This window comes from Leptonychotes weddellii, chromosome X, assembly GCF_054177405.1.
Source record: "Leptonychotes weddellii isolate Sample4059 chromosome X, ASM5417740v2, whole genome shotgun sequence".
Lineage (NCBI taxonomy): Eukaryota > Metazoa > Chordata > Mammalia > Carnivora > Phocidae > Leptonychotes > Leptonychotes weddellii.
In genome coordinates, this window is record NC_138385.1 from 78,035,715 (window position 1) to 78,056,443 (window position 20,729).

At 39.4% G+C, this 20,729-nt stretch overlaps 2 protein-coding genes across 2 annotated transcripts in view; both read right to left on the reverse strand.

Moving 5' to 3' along the window:
- Positions 1-5,919, reverse strand: part of XK (X-linked Kx blood group antigen, Kell and VPS13A binding protein) — a 44,169-nt gene extending 38,250 nt beyond the window's left edge. Inside the window, exon 1 of the mRNA XM_081809006.1 lies at positions 5,466-5,919. Coding sequence (XP_081665132.1) covers positions 5,466-5,710 — 245 coding nt within the window. The 5' untranslated portion in view covers positions 5,711-5,919. The remainder of the gene's footprint in view (positions 1-5,465) is intronic.
- Positions 5,920-14,376: 8,457 nt separating this feature from the next.
- Positions 14,377-20,729, reverse strand: part of LANCL3 (LanC like family member 3) — a 92,349-nt gene continuing 85,996 nt past the window's right edge. Inside the window, exon 5 of the mRNA XM_081809007.1 lies at positions 14,377-16,244. Coding sequence (XP_081665133.1) covers positions 16,085-16,244 — 160 coding nt within the window. The 3' untranslated portion in view covers positions 14,377-16,084. The remainder of the gene's footprint in view (positions 16,245-20,729) is intronic.

Genomic DNA, 20,729 nt, shown 5'->3' on the forward strand with positions numbered 1-20,729 from the left:
TATATTTGTTAAGTGAAAGGAGTAAATTATAATATACATAGAAAATTCCATTTTTTGTAAAAAAAAAAAAAAGTCACATATATAAAAACATATAAATCACACATACACATAAACACTGGAGTGCTGGATTTGGCTTATACTGATTCAAGAGACTGTTAAATTGTTAGGAATGTGAGCCAGTTGTTAAAAAACTGGTAGCTTGAAATAGGCCATGATGGGAATATTTACATCACAGAAACCAGCAAACTCTGCAATTCAAGGGCTTTTCCCCCCAAGAGATAGTTTACCAGCTTACTGCTATAAAAATATGAGTAAGGATATACAATAAAATGGTAAATATTGTTCTTTTTAGGCAGTCAAATTAGTGTTTTTTAAATTTTTTAATTGTGTGTATCTGTTTTCTGCTCTTCTGTCCTTTCAACAACAAATATGCTTTACCTGAATTATAAAATCAAGCTTAGACTTTTAAAGACTAAACAACCACCCAAACACCAGCACATGCTAAGAGGTGAATGAATGAAAATAAAGGTTCAGAGGAGAAAGCCAGTCTCTTGATGCTGAGGAGGGTGCTGTATTAAACAGGAACCACGTACTGAATTGTTGACAAACTGAAACTTCAAGGTCTACCAATCGGGATTATAGAAGGTTCCAGAATGGCTAATGACAGAGGTGGCCCTGAAGCCCAAGTGGACATCCTCGCAATCCACTGTTTTTCCCAATTAATACATTTATCTCAGCACAGAGTTTTACACATAGTAGGTGTTTAATAAATGTGTGTATGGTCCTAAGACTTCCCCTACTTGCCACTACTGGTTAAGAAAACTGGTAAGAAATAAACTACCATTCTTCCTGAAATTCTGCAAGACTCATCCAATTATTCCAAATGTCGGGTTTTTTTCTTTCTTTTTTCTTCTTTTTTTTTTGCTGGAGAGATTGTCTAAATATAGCTGTAAGTTAAATATTTTCATCAAAATCGTTCAAGGCTGTTTTTCAGTATCATGTAGACCAAGGGTTGGCAACCATTTTCTGTAAAGGATTTATAAAGAGTAAAATTTTAGGCTTTGCAGGTCACAGCCTGTATCCCAACTATTCAGTCCATCACTGCGGTGCAAAAGCAGTCATACATAATACATTAAATGAATGAGCATGGCTGTGTTCCAAATAAAACTTTATTTACAAAAACAGGTAGTGGGGGGATTTGGCCAGTGAGGCATAGTCTGCTAACCCATAATGTAGATAATCAGCAGTCCGATCCATTTTTTTTTCACTTCACCCCACTTTTTTTTTTTTTTTTACGATTTTATTTATTTGACAGAGAGAGACACAGCGAGGGAGGGAACACAAGCAGGGGGAGTGGGAGAGGGAGAAGCAGACTTCCCGCGGAGCAGGGAGCCCGATGCGGGGCTCGATCCCAGGATCCTGGGATCATGACCTAAGCCGAAGGCAGACGCTTAACAACTGAGCCACCCAGGCGCCCCTCACTTCAACCCATTTTCAAGCATCACAGTTGAAGGAGTTTATCCCATAGCTGAAACGATGCTTGTTGGTGTCTGCACAAATAACCTGTGGTACCAGAGACCCTTTAAAGCAGTTAACAAAAACATGTTTTCAAAAGAAATACTATGATTTCCTATACGCCATGTTATCTTCAGGTGACACACATGCTCAATGAGGCTACACAAGAACCAAACTGGTTACATAGAAAGCACGATGTGACCTTTGAAAAGCCACTTGCCTCAATTTCTCAACTGTAACAAAAAAGAAAATGACAGGTCTCAGGGTTCTACATTGGATGGAATTAAATACTATACGTATAAGCACTTTGCAAACAAACAAAAAAAAGCTCTTAAATATAGGCTATTATTTTAAAGTCTTTTGAAAGCTTATTATACAAAGAAATACTCTCATGAATCATGTTGCAATGTTCTGTAAAAAATTACTAGAACTTCTTAGCTTTCATTTTTATAAACCCAGATTTTCCTCATTATACCAGTAAATAAAAATGGAGGAAAACTCCTTGAACTTGAAACCCATTTATATTTATTCCTTCTCCCAATCTATTTAAAAAACTAACATTATTGTAAAAGGATGATAAACAGATTTTGTTGTTGTTAGGTGTTTTTCCCCCTCTGGTTTTCTAGAACATCTATTATCATTCACAATAAGATCATCCTTAAAATAAAAAAATAAATTCAAGATACTATTCAATGATCATATCATTCAGACCTAGGCTTAATAAGGAAACAACCACACAAACTGCAACTACAGTTTTAAATATAAGACTGATAAATGAAATATGGTGCTCTCCCAGTGCTTCCCTAAAGGAAAGAAGGAACGGGGCCTACTTTTTAGTATTTAGCCCATAATTATTACAGTGAAATGCAGTGCAGTTTAACTGAGTGAACTCAAAAACAGCATCTCACCCAAAAAGAACATGAGTTTGGCTAGTTAGTACCCAACCAAAAATAAAGTGAGCTAAATTTTCCAAAAACAATTTCAAAATATTAGTAAGTCAAATTAGTAAGGAGGGGGAAGAAACAGACCATGACTCTCTTTTGTTTGGGGGAAATAATTTCTTTTCTTTTTTTTTTTTAAAGATTTTATTTATTCATTTATTTGAGAGAGTGAGAGAGAGAGCACATGAGAGGCGGGAAGGTCAGAGGGAGAAGCAGACTCCCTGCCGAGCAGGGAGCCCGATGCAGGACTCGATCCCGGGACTCCAGGATCATGACCTGAGCCGAAGGCAGTCGCTTAACCAACTGAGCCACCCAGGCGCCCCAGGGGGGGAAATAATTTCGATCTTAAGTAAAACTGATGTCTTGGAGTTAAAATAGAATCAAACTGCCAGCAGTAAAAACTTCCAATAAGATATTAAGTCCTGCGAATACACGTCAGCAAATTGCTTTTCTCTTAATCTGGAAGCTAAGAGGTTTGGACCCACGTTTTGTGTACCTCAGCTCTAAGATCATGGGTCCAGTATCTCCTTGAAATAAATCAGTTGCATTAGAATGGGAGAGTCCTTGTTGACAGAAGGGGGTGGTTTGTTGCTTTATTTTTTATGTCTTATTCTGTTTTTCCCCCAAGAAGGCAATGACCCATTCAGAATTTTCTAGAACGAGGTCTTTTTATGGAATTGAAACTTTTTATATAGCTGAGAGGTTATCTCTTCAAAGTATCAAACTTTTTTTTTTTTTAAAGATTTTATTTATTTATTTGACACAGAGAGTGTGAGAGAGAGAGAGAGAGAGCATAAGCAGGGGGAGTGGCAGGCAGGCAGAGGGAGAGGCAGGCTCTGCGCTGAGCAAGGAGCCCGATGTGGGACTCGATCCCAGGACCCCGGGATCATGACCTGAGCCGAAGGCAGACGCTTAACGACTGAGCCACCCAGGCGCCCAAAGTATCAAACTTTTTAAAAATAAAGTTAAAATATTTTTACTATAAAAACTGAAAAATGTAGAGTAGCATATAATGAGGGGGAAAAATGATGCACTTTTTTGTATTTTCCAGGAGATAATTAAAACCGCCCATAACTCCGTCATCCAGAAATTACCACTCTCTACAACTTGGTATATTTCCTTGAGCTCAGGTTTATATGTGCCACCCTATTTTTATACATATCATGTCACTAGCTTTGTCTTGGGTCACTCTTAATATTTAAAAAGATTTTAAATGGCAGTAATGATAGAGATCACTCACCTAGATAGCTATTTAGGTCGTTTGTTTAGATTTTGCCAAGATGACCAAACTTCCTTAATTTAAGATGGGGCTTACTGGTAAAATGTACTCCACACTCTTCAGCTTTCTTTCAGAGTGTAGGGAACATAATTAACCAAACTCAATTTCTTTTTTTTTTTTTTTTTTTTAACCGAACTCAATTTCTAAGAAGCTTTGTGAACATGGTCTGGGGTGTCCTTTTCCTCATCTATAAAATGGGAAAAGTGACATCTACTCCATGGTGAGGATTCAGCGTACTGAGGGATCTTAGCATCAACCAAACCATCTAGCACAAGCAGCACTGAGAAATACCAGTTCCCCTTGATCTGTCACTTCATTTAAACACTGTGAACAATGAGTTTTCTTTTCACAGATAAGGTTAATAAATGATGAGTGCCTTGCCCAAAGTCAGATCACATTGATTTTACTGAGCAGGATTACAATCAGGATGCTGGGGCCTACTTGGTCAGAGAGGACTACCTCCTCACTAAATAGCGCCAGTTTGCACGACTTTGAAATTCCTCTCTTTCTTTCTCTCTCTCTCCTTCTTTTTTCCCCCCTAACTCTTCCCTTGCTCTCAGATGTCAGTAGCAAGGCCTTAGTACCGCTAGTGTACCTGTTTCTGTTCCTTTCTAGGATTCTGTGGCTTCTGGATGCTGGGAGACTTGTTCATCCAGTTTGTCCTGTGTGTGAACTGCAGGTCTCCGTATTCTGAGTGTCAGCTGGGATAGCTGTATTTAATGTGAAGTGCAAAGTTTTAGAATAGGGCTCTCTAAAATCTATCTTGCTACTGGACTTTTTTTTGTCTCTGTGCGTGTTGGGGCAGGGGAGATACTGCGTGGTAGGGAAAGATTCCTGGCTAGCCAAATCTTCTGGCAGCTGAGCTCTAGCCTTTCTATCTCTTCCAATTCATCTATCACCTGTGTCTAAATACAGTATTATAAATTGCTTTCTAATACAGATAAGAATCCTTTGTTTTGCTTTTCCTACAGGGTTGAAAGCTGTCAAAACAACACATTTTAAACTCTCTTCATGGTCCTTAGATAAGCCAGTCTACTTCATTACCGTGCATTCGACTTGCTTTGTGTTAATAGAAATTAATTTCCAGAAATGTCACTGATGGTTTTTTTTCTTAACGCACGAAAGTTTCTGTCTTCATGGCACACTGTGTTCCAGCTTCAATCGCTATGTTTGTAAGTTAGGCAGGGCCAGAAGGCATTTCTACAACCCTGTCTGTTTCCACACCAAGAGAATGATGCCTAATTTCTAGAGCTCTGCATGAGAAATAAATTAGCTATTTGTAAAGCGCTCAGAACAGTGCCGGGCACACAGGAAACTCCACGTTTGATAAATTAAAGAACCTGCACACGCTTTTGCTCTAAAGGCGATTTAGCCCCCACACACTTCTCAAGGGTTTGTCACGACACAAGCCAATCCTGCGAGAGCCCACCTGACCCCAGAGAAGGCTTGTATTTTATGAGGTCGAACTATACGCACCTGCCATTTCTGTTGGTCAGGTTCAGCTGAGTATTGGCAATTTCATATGCGAGAACCTAAGAGGAAGGCGGTCCGCCCCGGCTTCATCCCCACTCTCCCCGGATTCTGTCGCATTCGCGTGACTGGAACGGTGGGGCCGACGCGCAGGCCGGGCCGGCCTGGGCCCGGCACCCAGTCCAGCCGCCCGCCCCTCCCGGAAGGCCGCCCCTCTCGGCCAGGGCAGAGGGGGAGGGGACCCGGGGGCCCGCACGCACCTGAAGAGCGGCCCGAGTTGCAGCAGGTGCAGCAGCAGCACGAGCGGGCGGTCGCGGCTGAAGTCGCGGTGCACGAAGAGGAGCGTGAGCTGCACGAGCGCGCAGGGCAGCAGCGAGAAAAGCAGCGTCAGCGCCTGCCACATGCCGTCCCCGCCCGAGCGGTAGGTGCTGCTCAGGTACAGCGCCGCCGTCGTCTCGGCCACGAACAGGAACACGGACGCCAGCACGGAGCCCGGGAATTTCATCTCCGCGCGTCAGCGGCGCGCACCGGCGGCAGACAGGGTGGCGGCGGCGGCGGCTGCCCGGGGGGTGAGGGGGGCTCCCGGCATGCCCGGCCCCGACTGCTCCCGCGCCCTGCGCTGCCTGCCGAGGGCACGGGGCTGGCCCAGAGGCCGGGGCGCTGGAGCGGGGCCTGGGGGCGACCGGCCGGGCCGGGCTGGGGCGGGAGCGCGGCCCCGGCGAGACACGCCCACGCGCACCGTGCGCCGCCCGCGCGCCACCCTCTGCCCGCGGCGTCTCCGCGGCGACGGACCTCAGGCGGGCCGCGAACCTGCGTCCTGCGACTGCTCGCGCCGCAGCCCCAACGGCTGCGGCGGGCCCTGGTGGCCCCGCGCTCCGCCTCTGGGTCCTAGAGCCCTTGGCCCGCGCTCCCGTTCACATCCCTTCGAAAAACTGCAACCAATGGGGCACAGAATCCGGGGCTGGACGCCTTTCCATCCCAGGTCTCTATTTTGTGGGCCTAGGGAATGCCTAATTCCTCCAAGGAGCAGCGTTTCCAGTCATTTAAAAATAACCAGACCACACAGATGTTTTTCAAAGTACAGGCGTAAAGTCCTGTATCCAGGATTTACCGTTTCAGTGGGCCAAATAAGCATGCCCTTCAGCCTTCCAGATACAGTGGTCTAAAACGTTGCTTGCCGTGGTTAAAGAGCATCAGAGACAATCCTTAGGAGCCAAAGCCTTCTCTCCGCGAAAAGCTGCCTACATAATGTATTCCTCTGTAACTGTGACTAACTCGCACAGAGTGAAGACCAGGACCTAATAAGGAAACGGTTTTCCAGCCCAAGGCATACCTCTGCTTGCTAGTGTGTGCCAGCCCCAGAACTCCTCTTCACTCACTGAGCTTGTGACAACCTTGTGAACCTCAGGATAGGCTCAGCCCACCCCCTTGTCCCTCAGAGTTTGAGCAAGTCACTAAATCTCCCTAAAACTCTGGTCCTAACCTGTTCCATAAGGGATTAGACCTTAATAATTACAAGGTCCCTTTCCCTGCTGTAATTAGGTGATTCCATCAATCGTAGGAATATCTTTCATTTTTCTAGTTAGGAAAATGATGTCAACACAAATAGAATATGAAGATTCAGAAGAAAGTAAGACAAAAATTGTAGAGGGAGAGAACATGAAGGGCTGTTTTTCTTCATTCTTGTGTGGCATGGGAAAATCTATTTACAAGGGTTAAGGGGAGGATTCAGCCAACAGCTGAGAGGTAGCAGGCCCATTCTCTGAAAGGATTACTAATATTTATTTATAGAACCCAGCAGGCCACCGTGTCCTGGATCAAGATACACACACTGTCGCAAACACAGAATAGGCAGCAACACTCCACAGAATATTTGGGTAATATTTTATTTGACACTTTATTAAGCTTTAAAGGAAAAATTAATTTGTAGCTTAGAATTATTAATTAGAGCGCACTCAATATTTAGCATTGGATTTTATTTTAAGGCAAAGAATTATCACAGGTTTCATATTATTAGGTAGACTGTACATAAATATGGGGAAAGATAAGCCATAAATAACATTGCTTTAAACACTATAGAGTTCAGTTTATGGTGAATTATTTTCTACAGTACAAAACTAATACAGAAAACACATTTGGAAAGATCACAGTGTTTAGAACATCGTAACAGCAGTTTTTAAAACAGTAAGGTGCATCTCTAAGCTTCTGACTCAATCTTGCTTCTAAAGAGATTTCATTATACCATGCAGTGGCTGTGAGAAAAGCTCCCCCCCGCCCCAAAAGGAAGGGGAGGCAAGATCAACTGACTGTACACTTCCCCTCCAGGAACAACCAAGAGCAAAAGCTAAAATCTGATGAGCATTTGCAAGTTGATCCTTCTCAGTGTGCACACCAGCTAACTTGCCCCAGTGACCGTGTCTTTATGTATTATCATTTACCATTTTGTCCTTGAAAATAATGTATACATTCAAGCCTATGATTGCTCTTTCCCTGTAATACCTAAATGGATTTTGACTAAAGACCAATTTAATGTCATGTATTGCATTATACTTTCTCCCTAGGACTGAAATACCCATTTTTTAAAATATTATGTACATAATAATAGACTTATAGAAAGTGGTTTTTTGGTATAATAATATGTAACATACCAGAATACTTGAGAATTTGGTTTCATTATAAAATACAGTACTACAACATTTTGTGATATAGTAAAATATCTGGCAGAATGTTCTGCTCTAAATTTAGACCTAACTGCTAACGATTCGTCTTTAAACGCGCCTCAAAGTACCCCTAAAGAAATATAATTAGCAAGAGGTCCTAGAACCTGTTTTTGGCAAAAAGGCATTTTTGAAGAAGCCTCTCATTTTGTGTGCAAGACTTTCAAAATTTTAGTTATATGCAACATAACTGGTGTTGGATTTAATGTTAATGGAAATTAGGAGTTTAAAGTAATAACTAATCTCTATTATTTGGTGTATTTTTAAATAATTTTATGTTAACTGCATTTGTGCTGAGGCAAGTGTATTGCAAAGAGTACAATTTTATTAATAATATTAATTTATTGATCAGTTCTTCAAAATTTAATACTACTTTAAATAATGGTATGTATTCATTCCTAGATACAATTAGGAATAAGCAGTTATATTCTATTGACAGATTATTCTTTTGTATCCCCTAAAATAAGTAATTGCACTAGTTTACTAGAGAATGTGAAATGTATCATTAGGGGGGGTGAGCTTTTTTTTCCTCCAATGATACAATCATATTACTGTAAGTATTGTCAATTGTGCAAAAAATCTTTTTGGTGAAGTAAATTCTATTCACTTGGTAAATGCTCACTCCAAAACTAACATGTAGTGCTTGACTATTCCCCATTATATGGCTTTGCAAAGTGTTTCCTTAATAATTGGATTCTACAAAATCCATTTTAAAAATGTTTGTTAATTTAGCGCCATTAAATCCATGAGATTAAAATTCAGACTGCCTTTCCAAGTAGAGCTCCCCCAGATGTTCATAGTTGGGGGAGCTGTTACCTTTTTAGAGAAGGGGCTGCCCGTCATTATCAGACAGATTCTAAAACCAAACTCTTGCATTTCAAATGTTCCACTCCTAATCCTGGAGAGTCTATATAAAACCAATGGTATACTTTGCATTTTCAAGAGCAAAGGGATTCTGCGGCTCGTCTTCAGAAGACATTTCTAATATTGAAATACTAAAGTGCTAAAAAACAGAGACAAAACTGACCATTAAGATCAATCTTCTTATTTGAATACATACACATTATAAGAGTTACTGCAGTCAACTTGGACCAAATTCAGCGACAGAAGTTGATAATCGGTAATTGCCACTTAAGTGCACAGACAGCAAAACAAAACTTATGGGGGCGGCTTCAGGGGTCCCACTAAAACAAAGGCAAAAAGGTCATTTGCTGAAGATTGACAGCTGCTAAGTATAGTTTATATCTTCTTGAAACTGACTGCTAACATGGCTACTTTACTCACTTTACAAAAACAGTACACATTAAAGCATGTAAATCACCACCACACACAGAATATAAAAAGAAAGCAACAGCAGGGTGGCATTACTCTACTTAAGAGACTGTATTCTGTGTTTACACATATGCACATTCAGATGTTTCTCCCCTCGTCTTTCTAGAGTGCTCATAATTTCTGAAAGCATGAGAGGAAGGTGTGTATTTGGGTACTTTCTGAAGATCTACGTCCATGCGCAAGACATTAAAGCCATCTGCTGGTTTCAATTTAGTAGGTGGCTCTAGAACAAGACAATATATCTTGGCTCTCCGGTGATTCTGAATACAAAGAATAAGTAGAGATAGGCTCCAAGAAGAGTGGAGAAGGAGGGGAAGACACAAAATTTTTCTTATGTAGAGACACTTGTGGCAATTTTCAGAATTCTTGTCCCCAGAAGTGTAGTAAAGAATGACCTCAGGTCTCTGTGAGGACAAGATAATTAATAGGGATTAATACTCTGGGACAGAACCATTGTTCTGATATCTTTACTGGGCCGGGGTGTGGGGAAGAGTATTAAAACTCCTCTATAGAAAAAACAAATTTTATAAGTATACCATAAACATAGCATGCCAGACTAACCATGTTTTTATAGTTGGCAGCTGGGCGATAGCGACAATCAGGAGATTGAACATTACAGACACAAACAACAACTTTCTTTATCCAAGAGGGTTTTCTCCGAGTCTATGACATATTAATACACCATAAAAATCTCTAAAAGGGGGTAAAAGAACAGCACTTGCCTAACTTATTTAATCACAGAATCTATTTTTCCCCAGGGCAGCTCTTGGTATTAGTGTTCGGAATCTGGGGAAACACCACAGGACTCAAATAACATGCAGTGTTTTGTCTCCATTTCCTCTCATAACAACAAACACATACATCAGCTGTGGGAAGACCTCATCAGTACCGTGAAACAGCAGTATATGCCAGCCCTCCGCTGTTCAATACAGTAGCCAGCCCACATGTGGCTCGTGAGCACTTGAAATGTGGCTAGTCCCATGTGCGACGTGCAGTAAGTGTAAAATACACACCAGATTTTGAAGACCCGGGACAAAAAAAAAAAAAGGTAAAATATCTCATTAATAATTGTATACTGATTACATGTTGAGATGAGAATATTTGGGATACATTGAGTTAAATCAGATACATTATTCAAATTAATTTCCTCTTTTAACGTGGCTACTAGAAAAATTTTTAAAAATTGCATGTGACTCGCATTTGCGGCTTTATTTGTGAAACTCACATCTGTTATCTTCTATAGCTGGCTACTAATGGCTCTAACGTGGCAGAAGTTTTAATGAAAATGAATGCTTAAGATAGACAACTAGAAGTGTAACTAGGGCCCTCATTAATTATGTACTCATTTATTAGAGGGCAGTTAACAAACAGTGAAGACCCATTCATTCATCAGTGTATGCTTGCATATACCTATTCACCACTCAGATATATCTAAGAGCTGTTGGGTTTTATATCATATGTGATACTGACTCTCCCTAAGTTAGTCTTGCTCTCTCTCTCTCTCTCACACACACATACACAGAATTTCCTATTGGGGGGGCGGGGAGGGGGGAGACTAGGAAAAACCAAAGAGGAAACAAATAGGAAGGGCTTGCAAACTGTGTTTTCACAGTCCTCCACAGTCAAGCCTTGCCTCTTGCATCTTTTCTCCCTGTCTCGCTTCTTCTTCCTTGACGAGAAAGGCAAGAAAAGGAAGGCCAGCCTGCTCTTTTCACCATCTGACTCACCAACAAACGTCTCCAAAGAACAAAAATATGATTTGGTTTTCGTTTTAAATGATTTTTCAAATTCAGTTCAGAGGTGAAAGTAACAGGTACATGAAGGCGAAAGAAGATGCAGGAATTTCTACAGATAAGGGACTTCGCCATTTGTGGAAGAGTCTAGGTGGAAATGACAAGGTTCAATATTTGAAGGGAATTTTTAAAAATGTTTCTTAACCCTAAAGGCATCATCCATCAGGCCTCAATTCATTAGCACTATCAATTAAAGAAACAGGGAGAGAGGGCACCCCCGGTATGAGAGTTATGGTAATGCAGGAGGCCCAGATACTTAATGTAGCATCAACTTTGGGATTTTTCACAGCAGTGCAAATAAAATGACGAGGTTACTTTATGGAGGAGAAGCAGGACAGATGCAGCCGTCATTCTGTTCTCCGGCACAGCTGCGCTCGGGGTGAGCTGTCCTGGACCTGTGACCTGACTACACAATGGGCCCAACTCCTGCTGCGGCTAACCTTGAGGTCAGCCCTTCTGGCCAGAGGGGAGTCCAGCCTTATTGAGCCTGGAGCTTTTAGCTACAAACTGACATGGATGGAAGAGATAAGGAGAAATCCTGCCCTCCCAGGCAAGAGGAGGTCACATGATTAAGCACACACCGGAAAAAATAAACATCAGAATGTACTATTTAAAGAACAAAGGGAGGACAAGAAGTTGCTGAATCGTGGGGAGGTTGGGGAGGGGCGGGGATTAGAGGTCCCAGGAAGCAATAAAACCCGCAAGTAAGATGACTGGTTCTTAGCATTAAAAAGTACCTCAGCAACTCACGCTGACATGCTGAGCTCCAGCAAGCTTTCCCCACCCACCCCTTTGGTTGCCTTTTCATTTGCTTTCCTGGCCAAGTTTATGCCAAGATAACGTGGCCTTGGCGAATGTGAGGCTGGTCATTTAGCTATTAATTTGGGACAGTGTTGAATAAATAACCCAGATCCCCAAAAGAAGGCCTCATATGTAATTGAGAGTATGTTTCTATCACTATTGTCACACAGTCCTGAGGCCTGAATTATACTGCAGACCAAAAATACTTTATTTCCCAGGTCATTTTTGCTCTGCAGAGCTCGCCTACCAGCTCCTTTTCTCACATTACTGACACTGTAATCCTTTGTTTCCAGCAAGCAAAATAAATATTTGCATTAAAAGGAGCTCCGAGCTAAACCAGCCTATTCCTTTTTACTAAGCCCCAGTGAATCAGAACCTTCTGAGGCACAAATACTATGGTCAGGATTGGTTCTAGAATATAAAAAACATAACTTCATTTTTACCCATCAAGTGATCCGGACCCCAAGCACTGCATCCACATATGGAGATTCCATTTGGCTGAAATGCTTATTTGAGGTAAAAAATTGAGCACAATTTTCTACGCACATAGTAGGTACTTAAAATATAGGTTCCTTCTAAAATATATAAAGGACCTGCATATTACAAAACTCTCTTATATTCATTTTTATCATTGGCAACCTCATGACAATCCTGTGAGGTGCAGAGGGCTCTTTGCATTACTAATGTTTGTCCTTTTATTCATGTGTTTCCTTAGCATGGTTATAAATCACAAGCTTACATTAGTTGCATTGAAATTATTGAGATTTGTTCTCTACAGGAATTGAAACAATTTGAGTACTACCTTGATTAAAATCTTAGTGTGTCAAAGAAAGTTAAAGTTATATAGTGCCATGGAAGAGTTCCAAATTAACACAGAACAACAAAATGAGTGTTTCTCGAATTATCAGAAAGTAAATACTATTATCTTAATAGGGTCGTCAGTTGCCTAAAGAATCACAGGGGTGTATATGCTGAAAAACCTGTTCGTCAAACCTCAGTTATTAGGTTAGAATGGAGCAAAAAAGTAGAAACTGATGACTGAAATGTGATTGGGCACAATATATGATATTTGGGGGAAATGTGTGGAAGAGAAGGTCCGTAATTGTGTTAATGAAGCAAATTCACAGAGTTGTAATATTCTCCAAAACTTCCCATTCTTAAAGTATATGGCAGTCTCCCCATTGTGGAGAGATTCTTTCAATCTGTCCTCAAATATTTCCACTGTTACCTTTGGGGTTTATAACTATTCATGCCACATAGAGTAACTAATATTAAAATTACACTAGTGGTGGTGAAAATGCCCCTGTCACCTTCACGAGGCAACCTGCCTAAGCACTTATTCAGAAAAGGATGTTACTGCTTAGAAGGGAACAAGTTGGTTAATTAAATAAGAAGTGACATGCCAAAAAAAAAAAAAAAACAACTATAAAAAGTGTTGTTCTCCAACAAAGAGAAATAGATCTACAGTTTCTAACTTAAAAAAAAAAAAAAAAAAGAAGTGACATGCCATGCTTTCTACTGCAACACTTAAGGGCCTTTTCCCCCTTCTTGGGAAAACAAGATAGAAGAGGATCTTCCAAAAGCTACAATTCTACTCTTTCAGGAAAATGAAAACTTTTAACTTTTAACAAGCTTACCCTTGTTTCTAATTTACCAAGGTGTCAATTCATAAAGACACACTCAGACATGGCCTTTGCTTGCATTTGACACACAAAAGCGTTGCCTTTTCAGAAGGGTCAGCACAATGTCATGGTTACCCTGCTAGACCTTAAAAGGGTGGGCGAGCATGAATGAGTCCAGTTGTTCTGAAGTTCCTAGAAATGAAACTGATATGTTGAACTAGATTATCACTTCTTAGGGTGTTAGGTTTCAGGTTTCAAGAATGAATGGTGAAAGGATAAGCAAACAGAAACAGAAGGCACCTTCCAGGGGTACTTTGGTTCACTGCTGTATCCCCAGATTCTAGTCTAGAGTACTGAATAAATATACTTGTGAAGCGAAACTCTGGATTTGAATCTTCATTCTGCCCCTTCCTAGCTGTGAGACTTTGGATCAATGACCTAAATCATCTTGAAGCGTTGATGGATGATGACAAAAGCATGTATTCCATAAAGCCCTGTATACTGGATGCTTATTTCTTTCAGCCTATAGAGGCCAAAGGAAATGAAATTGAAACAAGATGCTGAAAAGCAGGTATCACTATCATTTCAAAAGGAGACTGCTCCATAGAAGGCATTTCGCTTTAAGGCTTTCTGAGAGGACCTAGACTATTCATGAAAGAACTTCTAGAGACCAACTTTGAGAGTCATCCGAAGCTGTTATTTATGTGGTGTTGCTCTAACCTGAGTATTTTCAAAATGAACAATTGAAGCCAATTTCATATATTTGTATCTGAGGATACGAAAATGGAACAATAAATGAAAAAGGTGCATGTTTTCAAAACCATTTTGTCCTAACTTGTTCTGATGAGTGCAAACATAAAGTCATAAAATATACAAAGGTAGTTTTTACCTTTTTTTGGCCACAGATCCTTTAAGAATCTTATGAATGCTAGAGAACCTCTTCCCAGGAAAATAAGTGTGCACACATGTGCACACACACAGCACATGGCACACACACATACATGCCAACAGACACACACACACACACATATTTTGAGGCAACAGAGTATTCCCAACTCCTCCCAGTTTATCTATAAATCAAGAAGTTAGGAATTACTGAACTTAAGTGTTTGGGTTTACATGGAGATAGATGTAGAATATACATATATATTTTTACATCTATCACATATATGCAAATATTTAATGACTATTTGAATAATTCTTAAATCTTGTACGGCATGCAGGTCCCTCCTCACTCCGATATATGAAATCACTAGTGACCAAATTCTAGGAAACGGGTAAGCTTGCGTTCTGACCTGACAGATGTTCCTACCGTGTTCTGCAAACCCCTATTTACCTGAAGTAGTTTTACAACTTCTATGTGTATATAGCAGGGTAGAATTTAATATAACAACTTGGCTCAGTGGGTATTGTAGACAGTTTCTAGTGGAGCCTGTGTCTTGGAGACTAAGGTGATCAGCCAAGGAGTTCACTCATCTCTTAATCTAACAGCATAAACTTTAGCAATGTTCTTTTCACCATCGCTAGGTCCCATTCTCAGCCAGGGTCTGCCTGTCCCAGGAAACACAGTATTCCTGCAAAGGCAGAAATGACATATCTTTGTAGTGGCTACCCTGATCTTTGTGATGAGTGATTTTTACCACGAGTGTATTTTACAGTTCAGCTAATAGCTTCATAGGGATTACATAAGCATTTTATATTAACAATAGAGAAGACACAGCTCACGCTTCAAATTGAGAAAAACACTTGACAGCAACACTTGCTATAGTATTTGCTAACCTATGAATTTTCCTATTCTAATTGAGCTTTAGGAAAGAAAAAGGAACCAGGAAAAGAGATGTAAGGCCTAAAGGAACTTTGAATTTCAGGACTTAAACTAAGTTAAGATATGTTTAGGGGCGCCTGGGGTTGTGAGTTTGAGCCCCACGTTGGGCATAGAAATTACTTAAAAATGAAATCTTTAAAAAAAAAAGGTTATGATATGTTTCCTTTAAAGTGCCCAGATTAATGATTAACAATAGATATTCATATGCAAATTTATCCATTCAGTAAAAACCATGAATTTCAATAAGTAAAGGCCTAAGACAACCAAGAGTTTCCTTTTTTTGTCCTTCAGCAACCTGACATTTCATTCCTCCTAGCAATTTTCAGCTGGGCAATTACTTTAGTTTTTGACTGTGTTTATTTCTGAATTTATGGGTGGAGGGCACCCACAAATGGCCAAATTCTCTTTCCAATTGCAAAGGTACTGGCATTTTATTTACATAGTCCACATTTCAGTTTTGTTTTCTATGCCATCACTGAAAAATGGATCATTTCTCTTTCCCTTTTTCCTCTGATCTCTGGTTTCATACCTATTCCCTGAAATTTTAAGTCTCTATGGTTTTTAGAAGAGTTGTGGGGTCTTAATTCTGCAGGTTCTCAAACTGTTCTCCCTCAAGTCTGGTACCATGTTGCCTTCACCTGCCTTCGCCCGCCCATCCCTCCTTCTGGCGGCAATGTTAAGGCTCATGGTTGTGATAACCATTGAATGTGGCTTATGTGGAAACTGCCTCGGGTAGGCTCGGGAAATCTCAGTGACCTTCTGCAGGGCCACAGTGGGAGATGGAGCCTTCTAGACAAAGACGCTGAAGAGAGGGAACTCGGCCTGATTGGGCTGCAGCAGATCGATCAGAAAGCACACCGTCCCGGAGAAGCCTTCATACAAGCTGTATATACTTTCAAGGACCCGAGAGCCGGCCTTGAATTCCTCCGTAAATAAAAACTCAGCAAACCTAAGAGAAGAAAATAACATATGAACACGGGAGTGTTTCCATATTATTGGCCTTCAGTTGCTTCTTCCTCCTCTCTGCTAAGGTAAAGTTCTAGCACCATTTTCTTTGCAGAACTATATAATATTTTAAGAAAACCTTTTTCTCTGTTTAAAAAAAAAGAAAAGAGGATCTGTTATATAATTGTGTATGTTTCACAACAAATTGTGTTGACAAGCAAATTCAACTATTGTCAGAGTTTGCAAAGCAAAGCAGTTTGGTATTTTCTGTGGATTTCATTCCTTCTGTCATCCAATAATTAAAAGTAAAAGAGACAGATAAATAACCATATTTTTCTTTATCTGGAATAGAAGCAAGCTGAGGTATGACTGTTCCTTTAAAAGAGTAAATATGCTGTGATTCTGCAGGCATATCATTTCTGAGCTAGGTTTCATTTATATGTGACAGAGAGCAGAGACTGTGAAAATAAATGGGCAAGATTTTATACAACCTGTGCTTTGGGCAAACATAGGAATAAGATGAATGGGAAAAGGCAAGCAACATTTTATAATCATGACATCAAATAGCAAACTCAGCTCTAAGATAGATTATTTTTAGGACATCTGCCTTAAAAATACATCACTAGCCCCTAGATTCTCGATGAAAGATCCTTTTTCTTCTACGTGTATTTGCCACAAATCCTATTCAAATTGTTGATAGTGAGTAACACTGTAGTAGTTTACAGCTTTGAAAGTGCTGTGATCTGTGTTATCTCTTTTCGGACCTGCTGACACAATCACCAATTCAGAGGAACTCACGGGTTGGTAAGGCCTGAGAACTGATACTGCCATAAATTTAGATTATTGCTACTATGTGTGTGTGTGTGGGGGGGGTCCTATGAAGAGTAATTACTTATTTGATCTTTTTAGGGCTCTTGGAATTATCAACAGCAGCTTAAAATAAGTCAGCAGGAAACATACTGCAATTCTGTTTGGTACAATTTTTTTATCAACTGTTTTCCTGAATATGCAACAATTTTTAAATGGAGTTAAAAATTTTAAACAGTATAATGATGATGCCTCTTAAAGAGTTAATTCAAAATTTGTCATTATGCAATGAAACTTCAAAGTATAGCTTCAAGGAGTCATAAACTTTACAGTGCCACGGATCATTTCGCGGTCTGGACTCCTCCCAGAAAAAAAAGTCTTCAAATACAGAAAATAAAATACACAGGATTCCCAAGGAAATTAATTATATCAAGGCACAGTTAGCAAAAGTTGTAAAACCCAATTTGTGAAATAATAATATACGGATTCCTTATTAACACATTAAAGAACAAGATCTAGTAGTGGGTCTAATAACTGCTGACATTTCTAAGTAGTTATGAGAGTCAAATATATTTCATAATATCTGCAACAAGAGCAATATGACGTGAGAATATCTATGACTTCTACTGGTGAGAGTCACAGCTACTGCTACTTCTCCTGTGGCTTATTACCTACAGTCAGAATTGAAGGTAATGCTCCATTTCAGTTTGAGATATAATACTTTTCTCAAGTAAATTCACAAGCCCTAGATTAAGAAGCTCTGGTAGAGCAGAAAGAGGAAGGGCTTTGGAGTTGAGATCCCCAATTCTAATAATTTCATGTTATATGACCTTTGGCAAATTTCTTTATCTGACTTTAAAATGGTGAAGTTGCAGAGTTGTGTAAGATTACCTGTAAAGATTAAAGATACCATATGTTAGGCTCTGAGCTTATGGCAAACATTTGATAAATGGTAAATATCGTTTTTCACATAAACATAGTGGAATGTTTATAAAACAGAGACTACCATTCTACCATTCTTGAAAAGAAACCCATAGTTAATTTTGCTCTTTCTCCTCCTGACCTTCCCCCCCCCAAGTTTTGATTTATTTAGCACATTATTGAAATTATAGTCTGTATAATATTAATATCCTACATTTTACTTAAAAGTAATATGATAAACATTTTTTGTGCTTTTCAAAATAATTTCTAAATGATATATAGCATTTTATAAGAGTACCAGCAATGTATGAGAGTAGCAGTTTCATTGTGTTCTGACCGGTATAGTTATCACATTCAAGTGAAAATGACCAATTGAATTTGAATTAAAAATAAATAAATAAATAAATAAATAAAGTGAAAATGACTGCTCCCAAAATCTACCCAGTGATGCAAATTTCAAGCCAACGAATTTATTTTTCTAAAAAATTCTGTCAAAATAGAAGTCAGAATGGTAATTCTAGAACTAAAAAGAATTACAGACACTGAGAACATTACATATCAAAACATATTGATTATGACAAGAATTGAACTCTGGAAAATCCATCCATCTGAGAATTTTATTACTGTTATTATCAGAAAGATGTAAGGTATTCTAATGAAATATTTTTTTTAACTGTAGAAAATAACAAAGGAAAGGAATACTAGAAAATCAAAAGGCAGAAAGTTTCTATGAATTAAGAAGCAAAAGAAACACAAAAAGAATCAATAAACAAAACCAAAAGCCAGTTCCTTGAAAGGATGAATGACATAGACAAAATGTTGGTATCTGACCAAAAACGAAAAGCATTAGGAATGCAAAAAGGCATATAATCACAGACATGGGAAATTTAAAATATCATGGAACTACACTGTTAAAGCTTTACATCAAACATTTGAAAATCCGTATGAACTAAATGTTTTTATAGAAATATATTCACTACCAAAATTATTTCAAGAAGAGGTAGAAACCCTGAATAATTAAATAATGATAGAAGAAACTGAAACCATTATCAACCATTTTTCTGCAACTATAAATTTCAACCAGTGACTAAGTAATGTTTATTACAAGAAGGTACATATTGTCTGACATTACTGTTTTAGGAACTGCCAAAATTAGGGAAGTTTCCCCAGTTTGGGCCATAGAATATTTAACTTTGAATTATAATGAAGTGAAAATTTCAGTACACTAAAGCAATTAAATGCAATGCCCCCCATATATTCAGATATGACCTGCACATTTTCAGGCTCTACCTGGAAGTGAGAAATGGAACCTGTCTGAAGGGCCCTGGATCCCAGAACCTCATAACTAAGAGAGTGTGTAATCTAGGACTGGTCTGCCAGAAAAATAGAGGGGTTGTTCTGGCTCTTTTGACTAGGCTTTCTAGGGCCTGACAATCTCTGATGAAACCAATCCCAAAGGTGATATCACATTAGTCTAGACAGAATCCAAAAGGACTTTCTTTTTCTACGTTTGGGAAATAAAGGGTCAGGCTGCAACCAAACAGATTAGGGAGCCATGAATCAAAATATGTTAACAGAATTCCTGAACAATGAAGCTTCAAATGGAGGACTGACATATATTAGTATTTTTCCTTCAGTGTCTACCGGCAAATGTCATAAAAGGTATTTATTTTATGTTTTTGGTGTTTTTTACACTGAATATTAGCTAAGTTGGTTTGGGAAGACCTTTCTGAGAAAATGACTTTAGAGTGAAGGTCTGAATGAAGTCAGGGGCCTAGGAGATACATGTAGAAAGTGAGCATTACAGGTGGGGTGGGGGGAAACAAAACAGTGAGGTAGGTTGCACCTGGCACCTTCAAAGAACCAAAAGGAAGCCACTGTGGTAGAAAGAACTAGGTGGAAAAGAGCAGATGATGATCTCACAGAGGTAATGGGAGGCAAGATCCTGTAGCACCTTTTGTGCAAAGGACAGACTTTGGCTTTTCCTGAGTCATATGGGAAGCCACTGGATTTTCCTGAACAGAGGAATGTCATGATCTGACATGATATACATCATAAGAAGCAAATTTCAAAGGTCAGGGTGAAACATAGAAGCATTCCTAATAAAATCATCATTACTATTGCTCATATTAATGAACATTTTTATGGAGATTCTGACCCATGCAATGGGGGAGGAGGGGGGAGAATACAAATGAGGAAGGAAGTAACAAAATTATAATTATTTGCAAATATGTCTGTCTAAACCCAATGGACTCTGATGAAAATCTAATAGAAACAGTAATGGAGTTCAGAAAGGTGGCCAGATATATCATTACATCTATCAAAACTAAGATGTTTATAAGATACAATGCAGATTTATATGAAAGAAGTGCATCTTAGATTGCTAAACTGCAATAATATGCATGTTTTATTTTTTTAAAATATTTTTATTTATTTATTTGACAGAGAGAGAGACCGCAAAAGAGGGAACACAAGCAGGGGGAGTGGTAGAGGGAGAAGCAGGCTTCCCGCAGAGCATGGAGCCCGATGCGGGGCTCGATTCCAGGACCCTGGGATCATGACCTGAGCCAAAGGCAGACGCTTAACGACTGAGCCACCCAGGCGCCCATATGCACGTTTTAAAAAGCTTTCGTAAATACCAGTAATAAATGACCTGAAAATACAGTGCAGGAAAAGATTCTACTCACAAACCTGGAAACATAAAATACCTAGGAATAAAATTAACTAGAAACATGCAAGACCTTCTTCATAAGATCAAAAC